Below are 27,971 nucleotides of genomic sequence, written 5' to 3' on the forward strand. Positions count from 1 at the left end.
ATTTTTTCCTTTGTATGACACCACATGGCTCGAAATATTTTTGAGTTTTACATGATAAAAAAAGAAAATAAAAACACTGACAACAAACAAAAATGGGACTGATTATTATGTTTTTTACCTTATAAAAATTATCCTAAAGAAAATAACAAAAAAATAAGAACCGAAAACTATCACAGACAAGTGATGAATATCTTATCTGCATTGCTCTATCATATTCTCTCGCATTTATTTCTTCGATGCCCTATCAACGTCTATAACCATCATGTACTTCTCAGCTTTTATTGAGTCATCGATTTTGATCCATCCACTTTGCTGCAACTCGCTACTGAGCTGGTTAAGTTGTAGAAGTTGGGTGAGTTGGATCACTTGTTGCTGAGTCCTTCTAATAAGGGAAGAGCCTTCATGCTTGTTTTCAAACCCATTGAAGGTGTTATCCTACCGAAGCTTGATCATTGCTGGTTGTACTTCGTAGGGCTATGTTGCAAAATTTGAAGAGTCTATGGCTTTGTCCCTCACATTCCTCCATTTGAAGAACTAGTTGATGTAGAGCTCTACTACATATGTGAGGAGAGTTAGATTACTTGGAATGGATCCACTTAAATTCCTCGATGAGTACTCCTTGGCCTTTAGCTGATCACTTGACTTTGTCCACTCTTCGCCATTGCACTTTTGGAATATGAGAAGTATTGCTCAAACCTGAGCTAGGTTTCACTATTGGAGAGTGCTTGTTTGGTGGCTTTGGTCGCACCATTTGGATCGTCCATACCGTTGAAATACCCATTGTTGTAGTACCGTGCCTTATCTCTTAATGCTCATGCTCTTCAATCCGATGCGTTTCTGGACAAATTCATTTTAGGTAGTTGAGTCTATCCTAAACATGAGGTTGTTGTAATGTCTTACCTCTACTAATCAGTTGTTTCTACACATCTTATGAGTTAGGAATTATTTTCCTCCTAATCTTTTGCTAATTAGACTACTATAGGGTCCTTGCTAACTCTGGTTCTTCATCTTTTCGCTTGGTATTCATAATCATTGTTCGATTTTGTCCCTTCGAAAGTATCTGGTTACCCACTAGTTAAAATAAGCTATAGATCACTCACTTCGTCATCCAAGTTAAGAGGTCCTAGAGTTTCTTCCATTCTAGAAATGATACACGATGTACAATTAGATTTTCGATTCCTTCACTGAGTTTGAATTGTCATTCCACCTTCTGTTTTCGGGAAAATGACTTTAGCAATTGAGATCCTGGCACATCGGCATCGGCATATTCTTAAGTGTATCCATCTTGATGGACCCTTAACCCTTGTTGAGGCCTTCTAACTCCAATTGTATCATTGTGGGATTTGTCAGGTCTTTTTACTTCGATTCCTTCTTCACTTGTATAGCTGAGAGTATGTATGTATTGGGTGGCTCATTTGTCCACCAATAGTTTAAATATGAAGGCATTCCCGTACATTAAAATTGAGACATCAAACACTTGTTATTAACTTTCAAATCCTAGAAATCTCGAGTAAAATTCAAAACCATGGTATCCTCTTAATCTTCAACTTTCAACAATAACAACCACTTGCATGGATGAAAGAGGCATTCATTAATTTCTATCCTTTATATCACAATTCCAGAATTTATATTCACATGTTCTAGGAACTTATGGATTATTTATTTAGACGAAATGATATAATTGATAATAGCTTTGCACATGAAAGGTAGAGTGAGCTTATTTAATTACTTTTTTTGCCTAACCAAAGAAATTGTTCTACATATAATTTCACATATTCCTTCTCGATAATACCTATAGAACGAAGTACAATATTATTTTTTTCTTCAAAAGAAGATGGAAGCTATATATATATATAAGACAAGAAAAATTAATGAAGAAGTTTTAATGTATTAACATGTCCCTCTCCTATTTATATAGATTAGGAGAGAGAATTTTCCTCAATGAGGAGAAAGGCTGTGAAGCCTCGTTCATCGCTTGAATGTATTAACATGTCTCTCTCCTATTTATAAAGATTAGGAGGGAGAATTTTTCTCAATAGAATAAGGATTTCTTTCAACAGAGTGAGATATTTCCTCATATAGTTGGAAAAATCTTATATATATATATATATATATAATTTTAAACTCCTTGTAATTACTTCATTAAGTTTTATCAAGCTTCTAAGTGATATATATTGACAATGTGTAACAAAAGAATTAGGTTATCGTGTACGAGGAGAAACCAGCATCTCCCATCCATTCCATGTCACCCGAGCAATCCCTCCTCTATCTCAAGGTCTTTGGTATCTACACAATCCCAAAGAAAAGTATTATTAGGTCTACATCTGCTACATTAGAGTTTAGCATCGTTCCTAACCCGCGAGAAGCACGACAAAGTACACGCACAAGTTGGTGGGTGGTGGGGGGGAAGAAAGTAGAGGATGGATGAGAATTCCTCTTCTCCTGCGCACTCTTCATTCACGTCCTTCCCGTGACAAGAAAACGTGCCCCTGCAGCTTCCATGCCACCGGCCACAAAAGCTGCTTTTGGCCGTGCTTTCCCAACCCTCACGCCTTGTTGTAAAGATGCCTTTACTGCTTTTAATTTGACAGCCAGGAAAGATGAACGCCACATCCACCTTTCACGAGGAGGCAGGCGATCCTCCCTTCCTCCCCACGTCCTTTCCATGGACCCCTTCGTCCATCTCTTTCATGTAGTAGCAGCTCACGATCGTTTTTCCTTTGTTGTTTTCGACCCGAAGGAGACAGCAAATTAACATGCTGTTTAATTCCATGTGATCTGTCGCTGACATGAATCTTTCCAGCCATGCATGGACTCGATGAATGAGATCTGCATGCCGGAAGGGACAGTAATCTGTAACTTGATCTTGGCCTAACTTGACCTCGTCACTGTGGTTACTCGTTCAGTCTGTGGTGATACCTTGAAGTGACTGTGAACCTGGAAGAAGACCTCCACCATGAGATTTAAGGCGCCATTCTCATGGAGTATATTGAGTTCATTGACTATACTTTGAGGCGCTTTGTCTCTCACTTCAAGATCATAAAGACAGGAAGACCTCTGATATGATTGCATCCACGAAATCACACAGGAGATGAAGAACGAGGAAGAATGAAATGTAGATAATAGTTATTACACCAAATAATACATAGAATCCATGAACTCAATCAAAGCACAAAAATCGATGGCACCAACGTCAAACGGCACTTTCTAGTCTCTACATAAGCAACGCGACTCCTCCAAGCAACGCGACCACTCCCATGCTGACCCCATGCACGTAAGCCCCTGAACCGCCGTCGGCAGGAGTCGAGGTAGTCGGCGCCGGCGCTGGCGCAGAGGGAGTGGTGGGACTAGGAGACGGCGACGACGAGGGCGACTTCGTCGCGGGAGCCGGCGAAGGGGTCGTCGGCGTGGAAGGAGTAGGAGCTACCGTGGGAGCGACAGGTGCAGGGGGCGGCGACGCCGTGGGGACCATGGCCGGGGGTGGAGTGGCGACGGGAGGAGGGGTGGCGGGAGGCGGAGTAGCGACTGGAGGAGGGGTGGCGGGGGGCGGAGTGGCGACTGGAGGAGGGGTGGCGGGAGGCGGAGTGGCGACTGGAGGAGGGGCGGCGGCGGGAGGAGGGGACGAGGCGGGTGGAGGGGTGGCGGTGGGGGACGAAGCCGGGGACTGGGCGATGCAGGTGGCGAGGAGGGCGAAGGAGATGGCTAGAGCCAGAGCGGGCGCACGGGAAGCCATTGCTCACCCCTCTTCTCTCTCTCTCTCTCTCACTGCCTCTGAGTGGGCTACTGGCGAGAGGAAGAGCCGTAGAGAAGGCGTGCTTGTGATTTTGGTCGATGAGAGGCAAGAGTGGGGAGGTTCGGTGATAATATAGGGCGGAACAGTGGAGAGACAAAGAGAGGCCAGCAAAGCTTGGAGAGGAAGGACGCTGCAATAGCTGTAAGGATTTCTGGTGGTGCCTTCAACAGCATGTCTCGCTCTCTCACCACCTCCAGCCTTTTTATGCATTAAAAACCCCATGTGTCCGCTCTCTCTCTGTCTCTCTCCCCATCACGACGGTATTGTTTCCAGATCCGATGAGCCTACGAGGCGATCGAGTGTTTGGCGTTCGGTGGAAGGAAACTTGTCACGTCAAACCTATTTGTTAACTTGTCATCTTGTGAAACAACCAGGCACAAGATTACAACAAGTTGCTGTCACCGGCAAATCCAGTTCACGGCAATTTGGCCGCAAGGGAAGCAAAGTATCTCCACATATCTTATCTTTGCAATGGCAAACAAAGACTAGTTTCCAAACCCAACCACTCTGGAAAATACTAAGCTGACCTAACTGGCCATATCACTCTGAACTGGAAACATCTGTGACGCTTCCTTTTTGCTTGTTATGAGCTGCTGATGGCGCTCTCGAACAGGAGGAAGAAAAGTGTGGCGTTGCTTGAGAAAAGTGTTATGGCGAAATGATGATTGCATCTTTTATTGCAAGCAAAGCAAAGCAAAGGTTCACATCCCCACCACAATACCATGATGGGAGCAAAGATATCTTCACCAACTGGGCTATCTTCCAACCCCATAAATTTTGGCACTGTTAAAGGAATCTCTGGTTTATAAGCTTCATCACACTTGCAGAAGATGGCAATGCCCGAGCCTCCCACCTTAACTTACTTTGATGGTTTATTTCCCAGTTTCTGTAGACATTAGTTCTTTGAGTCTCTGCTGGTTTCTTCGGGTTGGTCATGAAGTCAGCACGCCACCAGATCGACCAAGACCTTCTACTGAAGGGCGTCTAACGAATAGTGGTGGTGTGCTCCTCTGCTCCTCTCCGTGGTTGCAAGTTGTTTGAAGCAATTCCAAATGATGCCATATCATCCTGGAAGAACGAGGCAAGAGCATTCCCAAATTAGCCATATAATACAGCCGATTTAATTCACTGGATGATAGAATTTACAATGAAAATGCTATTTCAACCACAACCAGATCCTGTAATCCACATTCTCAGCATCTAGTTTTGTTTGTGGTAGGAAATAAAAATACAAACCGAAGATACGAAAGGAATCTTTAGGTAAAATGTAGACAAAAATTACACTCGAAAGTCAACTTGGGGTATCTTCATGCATGTAAAGACTGATATAGTATAAAAATATCTATTTAGGAAAATTCATTATACAACACATATGACAAAATCAACAACTGCATGGACTTAATAGGTAGAAGCAGCATATCACCGACCAAGATATAAAGATATTGACATCCTCAACATTAATCAACCCACAGGAGTATATAAAACTCTGGTTCAAAAGTTCATCAACCCACAAGAGTATATAAATAATATGCTTAAGAACGGAAAGAATAGCTTTATAAATTCGAGAAATGAGAACCCTCTATAAATCTATTTCGTCCAGAACACCGGTTAAATTAGTCCACACAAACACCATAAAAGAAGACTGTTATGTTTTTCTTGTTGAATTGACTCGCTGGATCATCTCCTGCATTAAGCTGGACGTGACTAACAGCAACCATGTTGGTTTAATTTGTTGCACTGTAAGTAATTTATGCTTTACCTTTTTTCCTATTTATGCTTCACCTCAAAAACTTCAAAGAATGCAGCCTTTCACAAGGACCTATACTGTTCGATCAAACGTGATGCATGAAGACGTGAAGTAGGATTAATTGTGCATCCCAGATTCTGCAGATAAGAGATCTGCATGGGAGAAGAGAACAACATATTAGCTGGCTAAAGAGTCATATTTACATATCAAAAGGGAAAAAGAATCTAAGGAACTTGAGGTCATGAAAATTGAATTGCTAATAGTAAATCTTTCAATCTATCCCGTGACAAACAAAAAGTCATCAGCAAACAAGATATCTTATAAAACAGAAGTCATAACCTGTTTAGGTGTAGCTTTGAATGATCCCATAGAGTTCTCGATTCTTTGTTTTTGGAAATGTTCCTGATAGCAAATTGATGCCAGTTATTATCTCAAATAAAATCTCGGAATTTTTATTGCTTTGGAAACCAGTTTACAAGCTTCCTCTGTTGATAGACTTAAGCTGTAATTTACAAGAACTGGCATTGTTCTTTTCTTGAATACAGCAGAGCATTCTTTATAGATAACCAAAAGAATAACAAGATATATAAAGTAATGTACAAAATTATTTTTATAGAGCCGTAATTAGCATAAAAATGACAAAAATTTGTGTGCTATGTGCAATCACGCATGACAGTCTCAATTAGGGTAATTTCTTTGCTAATGATAACAACAGAAGCTAGATAAATAAATTTTGACTATTCCACAACTCTACAAGTTTTAAGAGAGCACTAGAGTAAAACACAACTCAATGCCATATCACAAAAGAATTTAAGACATCATAGGATTCATAGTTTATCTAAAATCTTAGTAGCCTCAATTTGATATGTTTTGGATAATATATTTCATTTATTTACCATAATATTATCTTTATACAATATGATAATTATTTTTTATAAAAATTATAAAATAGTCATAACGATATATTGTACAGTATTATTTACATTTTTATTTTTGGGAGTTTCTTAACTTTTACATTTTAGTTTCATATGTTCTTTTTAAGGACTGATACCTTACAAAAAATAGAGATAAGAGAATCCCCTAGCAAAACTATTTTTGTGATCAAATATTTGGTTTTAACTTATTCTAGGATTTTGCATTTTAAAGTTTTTTTATAATTTATAATTCTTAAATTATTTTCTTGGATCAATCTGTTCTGCAGTTTTCATGCATACTGACCTGTTTTTCTCTATTTAAATGTGCACGTAGCCCAACAGGTATTTGTTCCCACTTAATAACCTGAAAAAAAAGAGAGAGACCATTATCATGGACTTCTATTTTAAATCTTTCGTCAATATTTTGAAAGCAAAAGTGAATTAATCTTGGCAAAAACTTACATATTGAGCATATTGAAGTGTTTCATCACCCTTCAAGCAAGATTTGAGAATTCGCATAACATCCTGGAAAATAAAAGCAATTAATGGAAGACATATAACTAAAAGCAATTCCAGAGTCCAACATGGGTAGAAACAACAGCTTCTTGTTGTTGTAGTGTAGCAACATATAATAGTTCCAAGTTCCAACAAGGATATTAGCTTTTTTTCGGCTGATACTTCGTAAATTCTACTGTATATAAAATTTGAACACGAGATATGTTCACACACAAATCTATTTATCTACATGGACTACCAATCCATCTGCCAGCCAACCATCCAATTAGTTTTGTATGAAAGCTTCATATGTTTCTGTTTGTTTTGAAATTCATTTTCTCACCATTAAACCAGAAACTTTCTTTTTTTACCTCAATTAATTTACCTAATTAATGGCTGCATAACAAATGATTTCTATCAATTGCAAAACTAATCAGTTCACATAGTCTGTGAAAACCTCGGAGCCCTTGACATTCAACTCAATATTATAAATCAGTAAATCTTGTAATGGTTTTGAACTCTGAACTTAATTAAGCATATGATTTTTCACAAATCTCAATGACAACAAAAGATCCATATAGTCGACCCCAAATAATTGAGACTTATGGTTTTATCGTTTTTGTAGTAAATCCTATAATGGGCATTCTTTAGGCATAACTTGCAGTATTGATACCACAGTTGGATGTTCTCAAAATCTGGCTGATCAACTCTATTTTCAGCCGGACAGTGAAGTTGAAGCTTTTATAGAAACGCTTGTCATCTATGGCTCCCATCAACCATGTTAGATCTAGTTTACTTAATGCTTCTTTTGCAAACTCATTTTATATTATAAGTAGAAAAAATAATTAAAACATGAATATTCAGCTAGCTAAATTGTAATGTCAAAATTCCTTAATCTTCATTCCTTCATCAACACACAATGAGTTGCATTATTTAATGGCAAAATTGCATATATAAACATGTATATCCCTCCAAATTTAGTGACTTTCATATTTATTCCTCCAAATCTAAGTTCAGCATATAAGTTGTCGTAAAACCGAACTTGTATGGATGACCTTATAAATAACATACATTGATTTAATGAATATAGTAACATCAATGCGCTTCACAATCCCCATTTTGAAGGTATAAACTTTATGGACATTTAGGTATTTCATATTTTTAATATTATTTCATTCAGACTACCTGATAACCATGGCTAATTTTGGTCAAATTAATTTTTTGGATAAATGTTAACAAGAAGGGTATATCTAGAGGATCTTTATATTAAATTTGTCATGGCAATTATGCAATAAAAAAAGTTATGAAGATAAATATGCAAGATAAGATTTAATTAATACATCCCAAGGTACTTTACAATAAACAGGCATCAAACAAAAAAAGCCATGCAGCATGGATGAAAGCTTTGAGATGAACGCTGGAAACAAGAAAGAAGCAAGACAATGGTGCTATGAAATTAATAACTTAAACAACTCAAAGGTGACAGGAAAACAGAAATTTGAGATAAACATTTCAAAAAACTAAAGGATACTAGAGATCTGTTATTTTAAATATAATGGCAAAGCAAATAAATAGGCAATGAGGACCAGCAAAAAGGCACACTAAGTGGATTCTTACATGTTTCTAAATTAGTCAAAAGGCAAAAAACAGCAGACTATCTTTTTAGAGTACACCTAAAATTGAAGAAAACAAGTATATGACTGTGCTACAGAAAATGCCGTCTTCCTGAAACTCCATGTGTAAACTTGGAACAACAGAAACAGCACGTGAGTTATAGGCTGACAGAGGTAAAAAAGCAATCAAACACTAAATATCATGTGCATGATGGGCACCATTCAGAGAAACATCATAGGACAGAAGAAGGTGGTACAAGCAACAACAATCAGACATACGGATATCTGAGCATAGAGAATAAAATTGTAATATTTACTGTTAGGCAGCCATCCAAAGGAGACATCATAGAAATTAAACCTTGTGTTTGTATGTCTTGTTCCTTAAACGTTCATCAACGACAAACCCAATCTGTGATCACAAGAAAAAGAGAGATAGAGAGAGAAAGAGTGTCAACAAACTTTGCATGATACTGATTTGCTGTAATTATGCCCTCCATGATAACAAGTAAACAATCACTAAGGTAACATTTTGTAAAGCCAGTAACACAAGGTGTGGATAAAATTTGCATTATAAAGTAGAGATAGTTGATATCAGATGATTGACAGTTATGGTATTTTAATACTATAATTATTTAGTATCAATCATGCCATAGTGTCGAAGAGTAGCTCAGGCCAATTTCTGGCACATATTACTTGTTTTGCATAAATTTTCAAAGAAAAACAAGCATATATTGTTGCAGATTTAATTTACTTGTTACAGCCTTCATAATCAGATTGGGCCCAAGGGCCAAATGTATTTTTCTTTTAGGAGGTTCAAATGCACGAGCTTGTTGCCAATGAGGGACCAGTAACTAAAAAAAAAGAATGTTCTGATGAAGAAAAGAATGGATGCCTACTATAATTTATTCCATTGCCCTCTTTTTCTGTTCTATCATTTTCGTTCTTCTTTCCATATCATTTCTCCACCTCACTTCTATTATCTCTAAAATTTTCCATGGCAAGATTTAACTACCAAGATCAGTATCCATAGCAGAATTCTGTCAAGGGACAATGGAAAACATATATATTGAATATCCTTGAACATGATATTTATTGGAATTGGTACAATGGCAATAAGGATAACCATACAATATGGCATGTACTGATCTTCACCAAACCAGCATCTCAATTCAACTTATGAAGTATTCTAGTTTATTAAGTTGCATTGCATCTATGCTTTTTCTTCTTCCAAAGTTGATTTGCTGTTAAGTTGCAGTCTGATAAATGTGAATTTAATTTTGTGACTACTATCAACAATATACTTTTCTAGGACATGAATTATTTCCAGGAGATTCTGAAATAATAACATAAAACCTTCTCAACTTTACCCCAGAACAAACTATAATGAGTAGAATAAAAAGGTGTAAAAGTCAGGAAAAATACTCCAAAAAGTACCTTGTCAAGCAACCGGTTTGGATGATGAAATGCAGGCCTTTTTGCCCATTGATGGAATAAACTAGAGACAATGGATCTCTCTTCCAAGTTGAACCTGCTAATGATATTATTAGCAGTATGAAAAGTCCATTCACAAGAATGATACGGTAATTATTAGAAAATATGCTAACTATAAAAAAAACATGATTAAATTATAAGTACCTCTTCAGAAATTGGTTGCCAAGGCATATCTCAGAGAATCCTTCAACACTTTCTGAAATATCATCAGGAGTCCTACCATTTTCATGAATTGTTTCATGTGAAATTTCGTATCCCAATGAATTAGAAATGTTTCTACTAGAAATTGCCAGGTCTTTGGAGATTGCCTCACCCTAATAAATTGAGCAAAACAAATGAAAATGGCTTTTAAGAAGTTATAAGTATTAAACTAATAAGAATATTATTTAACTAAAAAATCAGTCAACAGTTAAAAGATCAGAAAGAGAACAAATTGTTTAGGTACAAACTTAGTTGCACTTATATAAAGTTCTTTTTGCTACACAAGTAACATGAAAACCAATGTTCAATTGAAATGGAACCACTTCAAACCAAAGTGAGTTGCAGAATAACAAATTGTTAGTAACAGCTGGATTTAACCATAACCAGGCGAGATTGACACTTAACGACCCACAGCACTTGTTGGCATCCAACCACAGGACATTGACATGCATTACCGCAATGACCTGGCTTGATGAGAAACTGGCCTGTTACCTTCGTTCAATCCAAACCACTAGACAAAATGCTTAAGTTGAAGTTGATAGCAATATACCTTTCAAACCCATAAGTCAACGTCAATCTTGTCCAAGGATTAAAATATCGTACCGTACCAAAGTTTCGAGATTTGCTCGGTACAGTACAATATTGTATACCGAGCGATATATTTCGATATACTGCTCGATGTATATATATATATATATATATATATATATATATATATATATATATATATATATATATAAGGAAAAAAAATCTGCGATGTCACCTCTCTTCTCCCCACGCAAGGCGACGTCACACATATATATATACACAAACACACACTGCCCAATACGGGCAGTATTATTCGAAATTGAAGACGTTGGTCTTGTCCACTTCCGATATGGGATCAATCGGGGTGTTACAATCTCCCCCGCTTAAGGGCTTGAAATCAAACCCTAGTATGATACATGTTAGGCATAGCCCAGTGGTGGCTCCATACCGTCACATGACCTTTGACCTTGTCCACAAGTAGTCCTTTCCTACTTGTGCCCTTACCATGCCCTAATACTATTTCGACTTTGATACCAATTGTCACGACCCAGCCTAATCAGAAATTGACAATGTTAACTTCGCTAAGCCAAAATCATTGACCAAAATACTTAAGCTACAGTTGATAATAATACGTCAATCGGACCCTTATAAGTCAATCTTAATCTTATCCACTTCCAACATGGGACTAATCAAGATATTATAATTACAGCACGATGGTACAGCCATTCTTATAACCGAACATGATAAATAGTTGTATTCAGTAATTATAACTTTTGTCAAGAATTTCAAGTATTCAAAATCATCATGAGAATGAGGTGAAACATCAAAAGAAAATAACGAGATTCCAATATAAAAGAACATGAAGTTTTATTCAAGGAAAAGATAATAAAACAAAATTATAAAAATACTAGAATGCAAGCATAATGTCTAAGCAACATCATAAGTGTGAAACTGTCAACTGAAGAATGCACCTGTATCTCAAGAAGGTGGCCTGGAATTTCTTTGAGGAATCGTGAAGGTTGCAACAACTGAAAATGACAAGTGAAACATTAGCAGACCTACAACTTAGGGAATATGATATTACAATACAATATATCTATATGAAATTACAATGCAATATATCATTACCTGCCAGTTGGAATCCATAATGATGTACACAACATACAACTTCTTCCTAGCACGAGTCATTGCAACATATAGAAGCCTTCGTTCCTCCTATTATATTTCATAAAGCATGCAGAACAATGAACAGAGTGGTGTACAATGAAGAAGCAGCCAAAAGAACTTTATATTTGAAGGCTCACCTCAAGAGTGGTCCCACCATGGACAATGCCATTATACTCATGAAGCAAAGGAATCTCATTGTCATTTGCCTAAAGTCAATGATTTGTCAAATTGAGGAATGCATGTAGAATGTGATAAACAAAATATAAACTTGGCAAGGAACACAATATAAAAGAAAAAAGCCTGGATATCAAAGAATTTCTAAACATCAACAATTATGATCATTCACATATCTTGGTGCAGATATGCACAAATCAAGCAGCTTCAGAAATTAAGTATATAAATTTACTGGAAGTAGCATGTTTGATGCTCTAAACCGTGACTCGAGTGGGTGAAAAGAAAGGAGAGAACTACAACCATTTGACTATTGGTCATTTTCACCAGTCTGAAAACAGAACAGCACAGTGCCTAACAACAAATAGTCATCAGCACAAAATAAGGTCAATCATAATAGGCATGAGACACACAAGGTCAAACAGTCATTCATACATAATTTCTTTGTCATTTTCAACTTTACTAAGATAGTATTTTTGGTTTTGGGTAATTACATAAACAACAATGAACAAACTATCTACATAATTTTGATGCCTTCCAATTTGGCAACTCTATGACTAGCCTTCTAGTCGTGACTTCACTGAACAACCTACAAGGTACACACAAGGATGGGTTAGAATGCAAATCCATTGCACAATAAAATTAAAGCAACAAAGGTACTTGAGTGAGGTTTTGATTATATTATAAACCAATTTCATGTATCACACCTCCAGCATGCACGAAATTTGATAATCAGAGATCATACCGCCTCAGATGGTATGAAAAATGTCAAGAGTACCAGATACTTGGCTCTGGGTATTTTAACTGATTTTCTTTGCAAAGTATTTTATCCTAGGAAGACAAAAAACAATTACTACAGTTTTTTAAATGTAATCATTTTGGCTAAAAAGCAAGAATAAATTCCATTAACAGGAGACCTTTATGCACAAATAACCAAATAGTGCTTCTAAGGTTAACAGCTTCAACTTCTAAGAACATCAAATGAACAGAACTACAATAATTTCCAAGGTTCTCAATTTCGGTCCATGTCGGTATAGTACGTACCAAGGCATACCGGCAGTACATCGGGGCGCACCATCCGGTATGCCTCGGTAACTGTCGGATTTTGACCGTTATCATTTGGTATAAACCCCATATCGCCCGATATAGAGATAAAATATTGGTACCACCTAGTAGAGAATGGTCCGCATACCGGTATCCTCTCATATCAGTGCATACCACCCGTACCGAGCGATGCACATCGACATTGAGAACCCTGATAAGTTCTGCCACGAAATATGCATTTTTCTTGTTAATAATACAAATAAACAAACATTAGCATTAGAAGTTTCAAGCAATACAGGTACATTAATGTACAGCTTTTCAGAGGTTGCATGTAGTTAAAATGCTTATTGCAGGACTTTACATGCCACACCATATTTTGGTTGTGCACTGCAAGCAAACAAAATATACATTTTCCCAAGCCATCAAACTGTAAGAATATTAAATATAGTCTCCAACTCTTACCTTCTTCAGTTACACAATTAACAAGCCAAAAAAACTCAGTGACACTTCCTGCAACAAAACTTACAAATATATGTGTATGTGAGACACGTGTGTGGCAGTCACTCAATAAAAAAGCACAGTCAAAGTTCTAGTAATCTGAAACCAACTAAAGCAACTGATACAAAATATATAGGTATAAATTGACATAACATGAATGAAAAACTTTAAAGATAAATGAAAATGGTAATTGTATCAAAATTGCTCATGTGGTAACATACCTTCACAATGAAAACTACATCCCATTCTAGACCTTTTGACTGAAGAAGAGAAAAGTATGTTCAGTTGCATGCTTATCATTACAACAATGAGCAGAAAATGATATTGTTGGTTACAGAAAAAGAACCTGATGAATAGTAGTCAAAGTTACTGAGTTTTTATTTTCTTGCCTTCGGAAGCGAAAGTTTTCAGTTTCCCTCATGGTTATGAAGTCAATAAAGGACTTCAGAATGCTCCCACAACCTTCTTGTTTACTCAAATTTTGAACGTCTTTGTTAGTGAAATGCATGGACAAGAAATCCGACACATCATCCATTAAATACTGAACTACCTGCATATGTACAAAAAGACAGTTAAGAATATGATGTAAATTCTGGGATGTGCAAGTATATTGCAATTTGCAGTCCAGTTTGGTTATCAATTTATCAGCTTTTTTTGGATCTTCACATTCTACAGGGTCGGCATATTTCAAGTGCCAATTATTCATGACTTTCAAGGTCATAGACTCATAGTTCATAGCCATGTTTGAGCATTTTGTTAAACGGTAAACTAACAACAAAGACATAGAAGCATATGTGCAACCCTCTACATTCAGTCCAGCCAAAAGAAAATACTTTCATGATTTCATCCATCTTGGTGCCACCAATATTTGATGATCATGATGGGAACAAAAAATAGTTGTCACTGGAAAAGAAAACATTTGAAGATTTGTCCGTTCAGTTTCTTGCATAAAATGGTATGCATAATAGCCTGTCGGCAAGAATTGAAGTGGTCAGCACAGCAGATTATGTGAAATATCACAATGCACCACCAACATGCACAGTAGTGCAACATCCAAACAGTGGCATCCACATATCCAACAAAGTCTTATACTTTATAGAAAGGGTAAAAGGTTGACCCTGAGGCAAAAAGGATGAGAATGCTGAGCTATAGCCATTATTTTTATGTACTCATAAAATGTAAAGTAAGTGACTAGCATGTAGCATTGGCATACAGATCTTAGATCATTGTCCTCATTCAGCAACTTCCCTCCTTCTACATCAACTACAGCACGTTTTTCAAGAAGATATTTCTGCAAGCATAAGGATAAGAAGATAGTCAGCAGAAACATAGAGACAATTTGCAACCTGGATAACATATTCTATAAGCATGTTTCCATGGGTTTGTATATGTGCTTATTTATAAAGTACCCATATAATTAAATTAGAAAACAAATCATCAAACAACAAAATCAATGTTGAAATTTTAGTTTGCCAAGAAGGAATCAGTAACTGGAACAAAGATCCAATTGATGATGACAAATGTTTTAGTGAATTACCCCTGGTTAATGCCCAACTAAGGTAAGCAGATATTATCAATATCATAGTCAAAGGGTCAAGATATTCTAAAATATACAATGCAATAATGTGTTGTGCCAAAAAAATGTTTCATGTTCAAGCTACATGGAATCATGCAATAAGCTCCAAAGAGAAATCATCAACAAACGCTTTGAAGAAAAGAATGAAATCAGTACAATAATAGAAACAACAGGGATTTCATGAGGTGCTAGATGGATAAAAAGAAATTTATCATATCAAGATGAACATTGAATTTTTTTCATAGCCTGAATTTTTTTTCATTATATTTTGATGTATGCATTTGTCAAGATTTGGTCATAACCTCAAAGAATATTCTCAATCCAACAAGTTATGAAAATAGAGAAGTTCCTACAAATGTCGGTTTGATATGTCACTACAAAATTTCACTGTCTTGCTCACACTTATTATTTTTCATGTCAAGAAATGGAGTAAACCTGAATGATACACTTCTTTATCCAGTGTCACCCTTTTTTAAGAAATGAACTAAACCTGGCACATTATGTATCCAAATCCAATACAATCTTGTAACATTTGACCTATTAATTTCTTCTTTTAACATACAAGTTCCACTGCTTGCATATACAACATTTATATGACTAACATCATTCTGAATATTTCAAGTCTCAATCTGAAATATGTTTTGTTGCTGAGTTAGAGACATTACGAGCAACATACTCTCATAATGCCTATTGAGAAAAAATTGTCAAGTAAGAAGATATAACAAATAACCTCCCCATAAATAGAAAGGCTCAAAGCAAAGATGCGGCCAAAATTAACAAATGAACATGGATAAACTGCAGAATGGTTCACACTTCACAATCCTAACAAGCAAAGAGTTTGTACAAAAAGACAAAAAAATGCATTGGTCTGCGCTAATTTACCTAAAATAAAAAGTCTGAACTACAAATATTGGCAAAATTTTACATGTATCAACACAAAATAAAATCAGCAAAAGAATGTTTAGCAAGTATTTAAATGCTGGTGCTTATAATGCAAAGAGGTCACCGCACCCGTTACAAGTTCCTATTGATCAGTTGTACAGAAGGTATTAGATTCTATCACACAATAACTGCTTGTGTGAAGCCATTTCAAACAAAACCAAATCAGTGTGTTGAATTGGTACAAAGAAATACCTCCAATAACTTCTCCATGATCTATTCTTGTTCTCTTTGATTTGTCGTCATTTATCTCTTCTTTTCTGACTAATCCTTGTTAAATTTACATTAATATAATTAAAGACATGACTTCTTAATTTATAATTTATGTCAAGCCAAAATAACCAACCAGAATATAATAAATCATGTTTTTAAAAAGAATCCAGACCTTGCAACAGCTGAAAGTGTTAAAACTTTGTGGCTTTAAAAGTTAAGGTATTTATAATGTTTCTTAAAAAACCATTTTTATCCAAAACAATCCAACCCCCAAGTGTTGGGAGTTCTTATCACATTATTTGCATTCTTCAACAAGTACCATTTCAGCATAAGCAACACTAGTTATAAAGGCAAGCAAGTCGTATGATCAATTTAGGTACTAAATAATTGTCTTGTACAGTTTCTAGTCTTATCAACATAAACTGGAACTAATTTATACCTACTTGCTTCACAAGTGGACTTAAGAATCTCTCCCAATTAAGTTCATGTGTTGCTTTCTACTCTAGCAACCACATTTCACCCGTGGCATATTTGTTCACATCCTTCCAGTTATCTCTCTTACATCTCCAGATTAAAAAGAACAACCTAAAAAAGGAGACCCCTGAAAAAATCAACCTTACCATGGCAAACAAGTCCTATCCATATTATAGTTAGATATTTTACATTAATGGTTATATAAACAATATCCAAAAATTTCTGACAAAAACTAACTCTCAAGTCCCAAATATGTACCATTGCACCACACATTCATGTCTGAAATCCTTGTTCCAGAATGATAAAGATTTGTACGACAATTTTCCAAATCCAGTGAAAAGCTTCAACTTGATAACCTAACAATCATTCTATCTTTTGTATCGTAGTGACACTATCCAGATCATATTTGATATACAAATTACAGAGGTACATAGAAATAAAAATAGAATCACTAGTAAAAATTATAAAATGCAATCTATATGCACAGGACAAGAAGTTGCTTAGATCTCTCTTCCAAATTAAATGAACATCAAATTCTTTTCAACATTAGATTTGGGAAAAATAAATTCAGGGCGAAATAGAACCTAAGTTCTTTGTTTGGACATAGAACTTATACTGAACCTGAGGTAACATATTTGCTGCAGAAGTGATGACCATTGAAATTGATGGTTCCTAACAAAATCAACAGAAAACAGAACTTCTAAGTTAAAATTGTATTGAGCCATATAATTATCTTATATAATAATTTTAAGGATATAAAAATTTAGATGATAAAACAAGCTACCACTAGTTCTCTTTAGATTTCCCAATTAAATGAGAAAGAATGTACTCAAAGAAATAGATAAAATAAGAACTTGTATGCACAGCAGATGTAAAGATCACTACCTTTTGTTATTGCATAAACTTAAAGAAACATCCTAGACTATAATGCAAAAAAAAGGGGTACATTCATTTTAAAGCATAAATGAGATGGAAAACCATAAAATTATATGCCAATGAAGCAAAATAAGTCAATAGAAAGATGTGTGTCATCACAAAAATATTTGTTAACAATCTTATGTAAAATGCAAGTGTGATGTGTACTGAAGTAAATAAGCTAAATGTTACAATTAGGATAAACATAAAATAAAGCTGAACCAATGTTTTTTGCTAACAATACAACATTTTAAAATGCACATTATAAGCATCTCAATTATAAGCAAATTTCTCATATATGAATATCTTAGCATTTATCAATTTAAACAGCTAATTCCTGAACCTCCCACTTAATATCTTACAAAATTCAATTGGTATAGCATTTATGTGGAGAAACATAACACTCATATGAAATACGTATTCATCATAACATCACTAATTTCGACGTTATGTCAGATCATGACAGGTTTATAGTAGTCATACTGAAAAAAAAAAAAGTCAAAGTACGGAAATTTAATTCAGCAACTGAGGCAAGACCATCACTTACTCTTCTTACAAGTTTGGATAGCATATCTAATGCAGACAAGACTTTCCGTCCTTGAGTAAGCCGAGACCTATTAGTGAGTTGTTATAGAAATTCACAGATACAAAAGTAATAACATAAATAGAAACATTCACATAACACTAGTCATGACAGTCTCGACTTTCCTGTGGCTTTCCGAAGATGAAGAAATGATAGTAGTAGAAATTATATGCAAGCCATAAATTAATTTAAATAACAGGTACAAAAAATTCATATGTAGTTTCACCATATTTTTATAAAGTATAACTAATTACAAAAGAGATCATTACTATTGATAAGATTCTTTACCACAAGATCAGAGAAGATGAGCATTGTTTGGTGTTGTAGCTCTGTGGGTTACTAACATGATGGTTATGTCAACAGAACAAGGCTACTTAATACAATTAATAAATCATTTTCTTATTGAAAGAAACTTTTTCTAGTAGATATAGATGAGACAATAAAATCTATTGAAAGCAGGATCAAACAAGACGAATCCCACTATCAATCATACCAAAAGTCTAAAGTGAGGATTCCAAGTTACAAGCCTATGAGTAGTCTTACCTTAATATCAATTATCAAATTGTGAAGCCCTTCAAAAGACAAACTCAGCCTTGCAAAAAATTAATGTTCTCGGTTAAAATCCAATAAATTTAGTTTTCTTTTCAATACCAATGGTATCCAATACTCATTGGACAAGCAGCAGCATAAGAGTTAGAATGAAGTTCAGAGATTCTAGAGTACAGGAGTCAGTGGAACTTTACTAGAAAATAGCATATGATGATAACTATTGCATGCCATACTTAAAATATACACATGCTGTCTGTTTAGATACCAAATAAAAGTTTCTTGAACAACAAACCTTTTGAAGGTACCCGAAACCTTTGCATGAAAGATGTCGTTTGCAGCTGTTTGGAAGCTACATTTCCTTGCTGAGGAAATCCTTTCAACATAATCAACAACCTGTAAGCCACAACAATAGTCATCAGCCGATGACTTTTTGAACTGACAATGCGAACGAAATACAAATTTAAAATTGGGATGCAACTTGGATTGGTTGAAAAACGAACCAAATCTAACGACCAAATTGTTGTCCCAAGTCCCAACTCTACCCAAAACCCATCTAATCGCACAAAAAATTCTCTCAACCATAACCAAACCATTCAAGTCAATTATGCATCATGTCATAGTTAGATATATGTATGTTGAGATGTCATACCTACCAAAACCATGTCAGCTATATATGGACCCATGCAAACAATGTGCATGTACACATTGCATATCTCAGACACAATGCAGCTTGGTGGGTGCATGCAGAACAGCTGTCTATGGTCAAATCTCCATAAGTTAGGACACTGACAAATATTAAAAAAATTCATCTTTGCACTTAGGGCAATGTCGCAGCTAGTGAGGTTATAACAAAGGCAAGGCAATTGCTGGATCAAATATAAAAACTTCAATAAAATAATTTTTAAATATGTAACATACAAGTAATATCAAATAAAATCAAACTTTTCAAAGGAACCAAGATATTTCATGTTTTAAGAGAGACAAATTTCAAAGTTTTTGTGGGATGCGTACAGAAACATGGCCCAATATAACACATGAAGGAGTGAACCTTACATCCAAAACAAAATGTCACTAAATTTTCATCCATTCCAATCAACACAAAATTAATATATTCATCATATATTGAAACATATACTTATATCTAAAGAACATTATATGATATTAAAATCAAATTAAAATACAACTGCATCTTTTATTTTCCCTAGTATTTTAAAGACTTGAAAAAATCAGCCTTCATCATAGCCTGGCAAATGCTCCGAAGTATTAATGTCTTGAAAGGTTTGTGACATGTAACACTATAATCAGGTCAGATTGGAAGGATGGAACCACCAAGTTGCAGCCAGATTGGAGAATTAGAGTGCCTTAAGAGTTAAGACGGTCATAGATGAGAAGCAAAAATGAGCACCATTTTCTTTTCTTCTTTATCACCAGGTAAAAGTGCCTTGAAGGCTTGGCGAAATGGACCATCATCACAGTCAGGAAATGTGGTTCTGAGTATTGCCATAATAGCCTTTATTACCTGTGATATACAAAGCATTTTGTCAACTCAAATTGCAGTGCTATGAAAAATTCTACTATTAAAGCATAAAAGCAATTCGGTGCATCACATTCAAAGGAACCTATAAAGCAGAAGGTTAAATTTTAATTGATCAATGATGATACTGAACAATCTATTTCATAGGAAGAAAGCTTGACAAGATGATATGTCATTGCAGTATAACCAGGAAACCCAAGACTTGTTCACAACAAATTACAGACCTCACATGGCTGACATAATCCCTTGGTTTCTGATTGGAACCATATATATGTCATGTGAATGCAATGATTCCTTATTCAAGTTTCCACTAACAGCATTTGTCTGCTACATGCTCTAACTAGGTGACATTTTAGATACCACTTAAATGTATCAAAAAGCTTGAGAGTAATTATTGCCTTGGGAAACTGTCTCATGTATTACAAGAAGATCATACATACATGCAAAACAAAAGGCAAACATCACAAGCCCTTACAAGTTGCTACATGAAGACTGCATACTGATGTTTTAGTTGAAACCACAAAATTAAAGAACTTACAGCTGAAATCAGTAAAGGTCCTAGTGAAATAACTTGTGGGATAGCCCAGTCCATGAGGCTGCCACAAATACATGGCCTAGGGAGGGTCAACAGGCACCATCTTCCCTTTGTAAGCCAAAAGGTAGTTTCCATGACAAACTCAGGTCACCCAACCCATAAAGCAGGAACCTCACCATAGGACCAAGGCTCACCCTATCTTATGTTTCACCAAAAATAAACTGAAATTCCAAATAAATTTCAGATTGGACCAAAGTATCAACAAAAGAACTACGATAGAAAAGATAAACTATTATTTAGTTAGCACTGTAATTAATCAGAAATTGGACCTGATGTAAACCTGATATAGAGACAAAGTTAAACTGTCAAACAGATCAAAGTTAAAACTAACAAATATGGCCTACCACAGAGGAGAGAAAAGATTAATAATGGTTTTTAAAAAGTCATGAATAGGGTGTTAGAGAGAGAGAAAGGCCAATCAAAAACTCTTTTAAGTAGCAAAAACTGCTCAAAGAAGATATTTGACTGGAATCTAGTTTCTAGTAGACAATTACAAAAATAAGAAAACTAAATAAAGTCGATATGAGAAAGTCTACTTCAACCAAATTTTTGCTAAAACAATTCCAAAATTAATGATTGACTAGCATAAGGAAACCTGAAATTGAACAACCATGATGTTATATCCACAAATGCATGACACTGGGCAATCTTTACCCCTAAAACATCGTCACATCTGTTGCTTGATTGTATAAACATAGCAAGAGTAAAATCAAACTGGCATTTATTTCTATAGAAAAAACGTGGGTTCAAAGGCATATTCACTCCAAATCAAAATATAAAGTGCTCCAAGAGCAACAACAGATTGCAACCTTAGCTAGCTCTAATTCCAGGTAATGTTGTGAATTTAAGAGTTGCTCATTTATAACAGACCAGTTCCTAATCAAATTAGAGCCACAATGGACATTGTCAATCATCATGCTGTTACGTAAAATTTATCTGAAGTACCTCTAGGGGTGCAGAAGGTCAACCCTTAGCATTTTATAAAAAAATTCTAATTGCAGAGTGATATTCAGCATAATTAATGTGACCAGCTAGATTAGCTTGTAGTTAATCAGAACTTCAGAAAACCAGCATCCTCAAGCCAGGCTATAAATATAAAAAGTGCATATCATGCCTATACAAAGAGAAGTTTATTAGATGGAGAAATCACGATTCATAAAACAACCCAAAAGTAGGGCAAGTTTAAAGGACAGTAAGGTACTCGAGAAAAACATTCTTTGATCACTTTCCTGCAATATGTCTCATGACGGGAGAAGCAATTACCAGATGCAAAACAAGTGCCACATAAACCAAGGCACAACCAACACAAGCTAGATAGAAAGCATTAAAAGGCAACAACATTGGGAATTGGAGGACAAGCATAAACCTTTTTCCGATAAAAGGCCACCCCATGAGAATTAAAGGGTATTTTCCTGTTGCGAAAGCACATCTGAAATGCTCTACCAGAAACCTGCATGAGACAGAATAACAGATGCAATTAAAAGGAACAAATTTAAGATGTAATGTCACACAAATACTTACTTGTCTCCGATAAAGTATTGCAACATTGCCAAAGGAACAGTCAGCATTCTGGCCATCTGATGCGATTTCTAAAATTTTATCAGCAACAAAAGCACATTGTGCCTCTTCATTGTGGCATTCCATAACAATAATCTGTATATTGTTAAGAAGCACAATTAAAACAGTAGATGATTATGAGCTTTGTGTAAGGAGAAGAGATTTATAAAGTCTACAGATAACTTTGATAGGGGTACCTTGCTCCCGGTGGAATTATCAGTCTCAACTTGCTTAATATGGCAACGTTTATTGTTATTCAGTATAACAGCTGATGCTGCCTCAACTATGCACCGGGTAGATCGGTAATTCTTGTTTAATCTAATCTGCAATTATTTATAGCAGAAATGCAGAGTTAAGAGCTTGAGATATATGTCAAATTCTAGTGCTCATTATAAAGAAGTTGAAACTTAGAGGAAATAATCAGCCAATCAAGGACCTCTCTGTGAGTGGGAAAATCTTTCCGGAAGGAGTCAAAACCACAAACATCAGCACCATTGAAACTGAATATAGACTGAAATTTCAGAAATGTGAAGCAATATAAGTATCTGGCTTTAGCGGATCATAACTTTTAGAATAGAGGAAAAAAGCAACTGCATCAAAGAGAGAGGAGAAACAGTTAAAGAAAATGAAATTAACAACTGCACACCTGATCTTCATCACCTACAATCGTCACACGATTATGAGAAGCTAGAATTCTTAAAAGACGATACTGCATCGAACTTGTATCTTGAAACTCATCTATAACTATGGCCTTCCAAGTGTTCAAGCACTCATTGTACACTAGATATTTAAAAGAATAAGTTAATTGCGACAAATAAAATCAGCCTTAAGAATGACCGGATGATATAAAGAGAGAATGCTGATAATAACCTTCAGGAAAATCAGTGAGTAGCTTTACAGAAGAGCTAATAAAATCATGATAGTCCAAAGCATTGCAAGAGGTAAGAATTTCATCATAGTGTCTGAGGATCATAGCCTGGTCCAGATCAAACAGGATAAGATGAACCATTACTATCACAATTGGTAGGAATATTGTTCAACGGGAAAGGTCACTAGCTTACTCCAATTTCATCACCAATCTTATCACATTCTTCAGTTGCTCTGCCAGAAGCCTTAGCCTGCCAATAGAACATATATGTGGGTATGCATTGCACAATGTAAATGCACTGACATGTGCTTTGAAAGTGTTCTTTGCAGTCTGCCTCTGAAAATGCTTCACAACCAAATTTCACACTATGAAATTGGTACATTCAACAGGCCAAAGAGCATAAGATATTTGTAATGTTGTGTGATATATTTTTAACAGATGGTGACATATATGCAACAACAATTCAACACAGCATGGTTCACGAGAAAGCAAACTTCTGAAAACACAGTCACTGTTCACATTAAAAGAAATGCCTTATCGACTTTCATCTTAACAGGTTCAGACCAGGACTTGGTGCCTTAATATACTGAGCAGTACAATCCAAGGAACCATATGTGCTGCATGGCTCAGGCTGATTTGTCTATTTATTATGCTTGTACATATGAAGCCATCACAATACAAAATAAAACACTGGCCATCAGATGCACACTTGGCATGCACCAACCTAATCCTACCTGGCAGGCTGGCACCACATTTGAAAGTGGCGATAATTGCTTGCAGTAACCAATTGAAAGCTAATTGCTAAGCCATAGTATATCGAGCATGTCAATCATGTACAACAATTAAGTTCCATTGCATGTCGGAGTTTGTACCCACAAAATATTTCCTAAGTAAAAGGGATGTACAATTTAGAACTTAATAAAACAAAAATGAACTAGGCTTCATAGTAGATAAATTACTCAAGGCCAACGTATACAGTCAATATATGAATCAACCTAACAATCAACAACACAATATCAAATAATTACACAAGAAACCTACTGCAATTGCATACTTATAATGCCCCTATTCACTACTTGGTTTCTTTTTTCAGATTTATAAGTTAAACTATAGTAGTCTGGAAAGAACATAAATTAAGTTCATAAAAATCCAGAAAGTGACAAAAACACTAAATTCAGAGAGTTTGTAAAAGAGAACTAACAAAGTTCATAAGCGAAGAAGGCAATTGATCAGGCTTCATTTTCAAAAGTTTTTTAGCCAATCTAGAGTCCATCCATCTAATAACAACATTAAGACAAATTCTGTAGCAATATCGTAAGTGAAACATGATTTTTCCATATTAAAAATTAAAAAAACAATTATAAGATACTAAAAGTGTACCTGTGTAACAAACTTTAGCCACTTTTTTGACTTTTCCTTTAAAGATTTGGCAATATCAGTACTAGGAAGATCTTCAAACTTCTGAACTGTAGTTTCTTGTGCACTGTTTTGATCATTCTCCATTATACGCAAGGCCTCAATAACAGCCCGCCTTTGTTGCCCTGGTCCATATATTAGGAACTCAGGGGTGCGGCCCAACCTATGATACATCATATATCAGACAGGAGAAAAAGTGTAAACATTGAAGCATCACTATTCAGTATTTCCTGTAATGCAATAATTGGTCCAAAAATATAATAGGAAAAGAAAATTTTTAACAACATCCGGAATAGAATTGTTATATTATTGCCTAAATCAAGTAGTTCTATGTGTTGTGGCTCAACTAAGAGCCTAGGTAGATAATTTTGGCAACATTGGTAGCAAAAGAGCTCCCTTTAGAGGTATCTTCAAGTTAGTGCAGATAAATTGTTTAAAAGTTTATAGCACATAAATGCAGAAAACATATCATTCTTCATCAAATCTCAAGCTAGTTTTAGTCAGATGCTTACAATCAAAGAATGTAATCCATACATAAAACTAGAAGCTAGTATATTTATTATATATTCAGTGGAAATACTAATCAGCAACAATTCTACAAAAAATGTGCATAACTATGCTTGTTGATTGAGCTCATATCAGTGGATTTTGGGCTCTACACCATTTACAACCATGAATGTAATTATAAATCTGGACCTTCATCTTCCCATGCATAAGGTTCCAAGAAATTTAAGGATGAGTTGAATTAGGAGTCGAATAAGTACATTTCAGAAGTGGATACATGTGCATTGATACCCTTCCCTACCCAAGATTAAACACTTGGTTGTTAATATAAACTTCTTTACCGAAAGAACAGAAATTGATAATCATGTACAAACTTCAAGGTTGACTTTTATTAAAACTTATGAAAGAATAATTAGTATTAACTAATTACTTAAAGGGCTAATTAGATATTATCCCCTGTAATTAGTTATCTTTAGCATCTCGATCCCTATACTTTCAAAAGTTACATTAGGATCCCTATATTTATGAAAGTGAAATATTTAAGCATGTTTCTCCTCATGCCGTCGACTCAGCTGACGGAAATATCATAGGGTTTACTACTAAGCACATGCTGACTCTACCTCACTTTAGTTTATTACTAAGCACATACAGTATTTCTATTAGTAGAGTCAACGACGTGAGGAGAAACGGGATTAAATGTTTTACTTTCATAAGTATAGGGATCATAATATAACCTTTGAAAGTATAAGGACTGAGATGCTAAAGGTAACTAATTACAAGAGTTTATCTGTAATTAGCCCTTACTCAAAAGATAGATCAAAATGGATGACAAGGTTCTCATTATAACGCAAAATAGAAACAAAGACTATTTAAATGGAATAGAAATATGATTTTAAGATTTAAAAGATTTAAATACTAATTGTTAGATTTATCGTTGCATTTTATTGACAAGCAAATATGTCCTCTTATAAAATATTGTGTATTCAAAAACATAACATAGGATGCAAAAATACAAACCATACACAAGCACGCACATATAAATGCAAATGCATATAAACCACAATTATTTCTAGATGAAAGGTGTTTATATGTTCCTTTGAAAGAAGAAAAGTTTTTGAATTCATCTAAACCGTAGGAGTCTTTCGTGACTAAAGCCTCATCATAAATATAACATGTGACTTTTTCTTTTTCAAATCAAAAAACTTGGAACAATATCTCCAATCTACAAAAACATTAGAGTAATCAATGTTGCCTGTCCTTCACTCAGTGCCAAACCCCACTTGTCAGTAAATTAGATACAAAGTTATGGGAAAGAAAGGCTTAGCAATGTTCCAGTATCAGATGCTGGAAACAAGCACACTATCCTCAAAATCAAGATCGATGACAGCATTCTTCACAAGATAAAGGCATTTATTTCTACAATTAGAAATGGAGCTACACACTTTTCTGCATGTCTCCTGCAGAGCTGCAAACAAAACGAGTGGAACGTGCTAATTTCAAGGTCTGTTGCGACCTCTTTTCCAGCCACTGCTCGTATCCGATCCCTCATCTCCGATGCAGCAGCAGTGGTGAATGTCATTGCAAGAATGTTCGAAGGGCCAATCCCCTAGAGAACACAGAGAGTTTTCCAATAGCAAACAAAGCAAATGTATGTGTTGAAAAATATGGTGCCAAAGCCATCTAAACAATTGTCAGTGTTAGATTCAATATACCTCTTTGAGCAGTGTCAACACCCGCCCAACCATTGTTGACGTCTGAATAATCACATCCATAAAAATTGTGAGGAAGAAAAAAGTGTACGTGCGAAATGGTTGAGGGCGAAGAAAGACACCTTTCCACTTCCAGGTCCTGCTACGATCATCAACGGGACAGAGACGTCGCTGCAAGCCGCTTCCCTCTGTGCATGGTTAAGGGATTTCAAATAATCCCAGTACTTGTGCTGCTGCACGGGCCAATCGCCGGCATCCCTATTGAGACTTCCCTGCAGGTCCAAATCCAACTCCTCGCAGCTATCCACCACACGCCTCCAGGAAGCTTTCCCGTTCTCCTCGCTCGGCCTCTCCTTCTTGGCCGTGGACCTCTCTTCGCAGAGGGCGTCTACGTCCCGCAGGAACGCCTCATCGAAATCCTCGTCGATCACGCTGCTAGACGGAGAAACGATCGAACCTCGATGACAACTCCGAGGTGTGGGGTTCATCGGGGGCGTCGAACACCCATTCTTGATCTCGGATAGCGGAACCCTTCGAGGACACCTGAGGAAGACGAAGACGGGAAAAAAGATATGTCAGCGGCCGAATCAAGGAAAACGGGGCAGAACAAAACCAGATCAAAGGGAGGGCGTCGAGGACTTGGAGGAGGGAGGAGGAGAGAGCGCGTCGCTGGATCGCTTGCAAGCGAGGAGGAAGAAGGGTTTGGTCGCGCGGAAGGTGTGGGGGATTCGGCTGCCGCGCTCGTAGTTCTCCTCGAACCCCTCCATCTCCCGGAACGGCGACCGAGATGAGAGGAGAAATCGGAGGCGGTGGTCGTAGCTGCTAGTGAGGGGGAGGGAGTCGTTTGAAGGAGGCTTGGATTGGTCAAAGGGCGGGA

The 27,971-nt window shown here is 36.0% G+C and overlaps 2 protein-coding genes across 3 annotated transcripts; both read right to left on the minus strand.

Annotated features, from left to right (window-relative positions):
- Window positions 1-3,092: 3,092 nt before the first annotated feature.
- Window positions 3,093-27,938, minus strand: LOC135669867 (ATP-dependent DNA helicase SRS2-like protein At4g25120). 2 transcript variants are annotated; one of them, XM_065178629.1, is made up of 30 exons: window positions 27,734-27,938; window positions 27,217-27,637; window positions 27,098-27,139; window positions 26,828-26,991; window positions 24,846-25,044; window positions 23,659-23,715; window positions 23,468-23,573; window positions 23,244-23,377; window positions 23,034-23,108; window positions 22,795-22,920; window positions 22,562-22,693; window positions 22,407-22,490; window positions 20,317-20,430; window positions 19,204-19,304; window positions 18,327-18,393; window positions 17,486-17,536; window positions 14,876-14,953; window positions 14,009-14,212; window positions 13,884-13,922; window positions 12,087-12,155; window positions 11,911-11,997; window positions 11,754-11,810; window positions 10,198-10,367; window positions 9,997-10,090; window positions 8,921-8,971; window positions 6,917-6,979; window positions 6,759-6,818; window positions 5,880-5,942; window positions 5,553-5,692; window positions 3,093-4,861 (listed from the first exon to the last, which is right to left on the minus strand). In XM_065178629.1, the coding sequence occupies exons 1-29, from the start codon at window positions 27,859-27,861 to the stop codon at window positions 5,603-5,605; spliced, it is 3,126 nt and encodes a 1,041-aa protein (XP_065034701.1). In that variant the 5' UTR covers window positions 27,862-27,938; the 3' UTR covers window positions 3,093-4,861; window positions 5,553-5,602. The 2 variants fall into 2 exon arrangements, with proteins under 2 accessions (XP_065034701.1, XP_065034700.1); XM_065178628.1 differs by having other exon boundaries at window positions 9,997-10,093.
- Window positions 3,215-3,733, minus strand: LOC135672215 (classical arabinogalactan protein 4-like). The gene has a single exon (XM_065180671.1). The coding sequence runs from the start codon at window positions 3,731-3,733 to the stop codon at window positions 3,215-3,217; it is 519 nt and encodes a 172-aa protein (XP_065036743.1).
- Window positions 27,939-27,971: the final 33 nt, after the last annotated feature.

Source organism: Musa acuminata, chromosome BXJ1-4 (genome assembly GCF_036884655.1).
Source record: "Musa acuminata AAA Group cultivar baxijiao chromosome BXJ1-4, Cavendish_Baxijiao_AAA, whole genome shotgun sequence".
NCBI classification, from domain to species: Eukaryota; Viridiplantae; Streptophyta; class Magnoliopsida; order Zingiberales; family Musaceae; genus Musa; species Musa acuminata.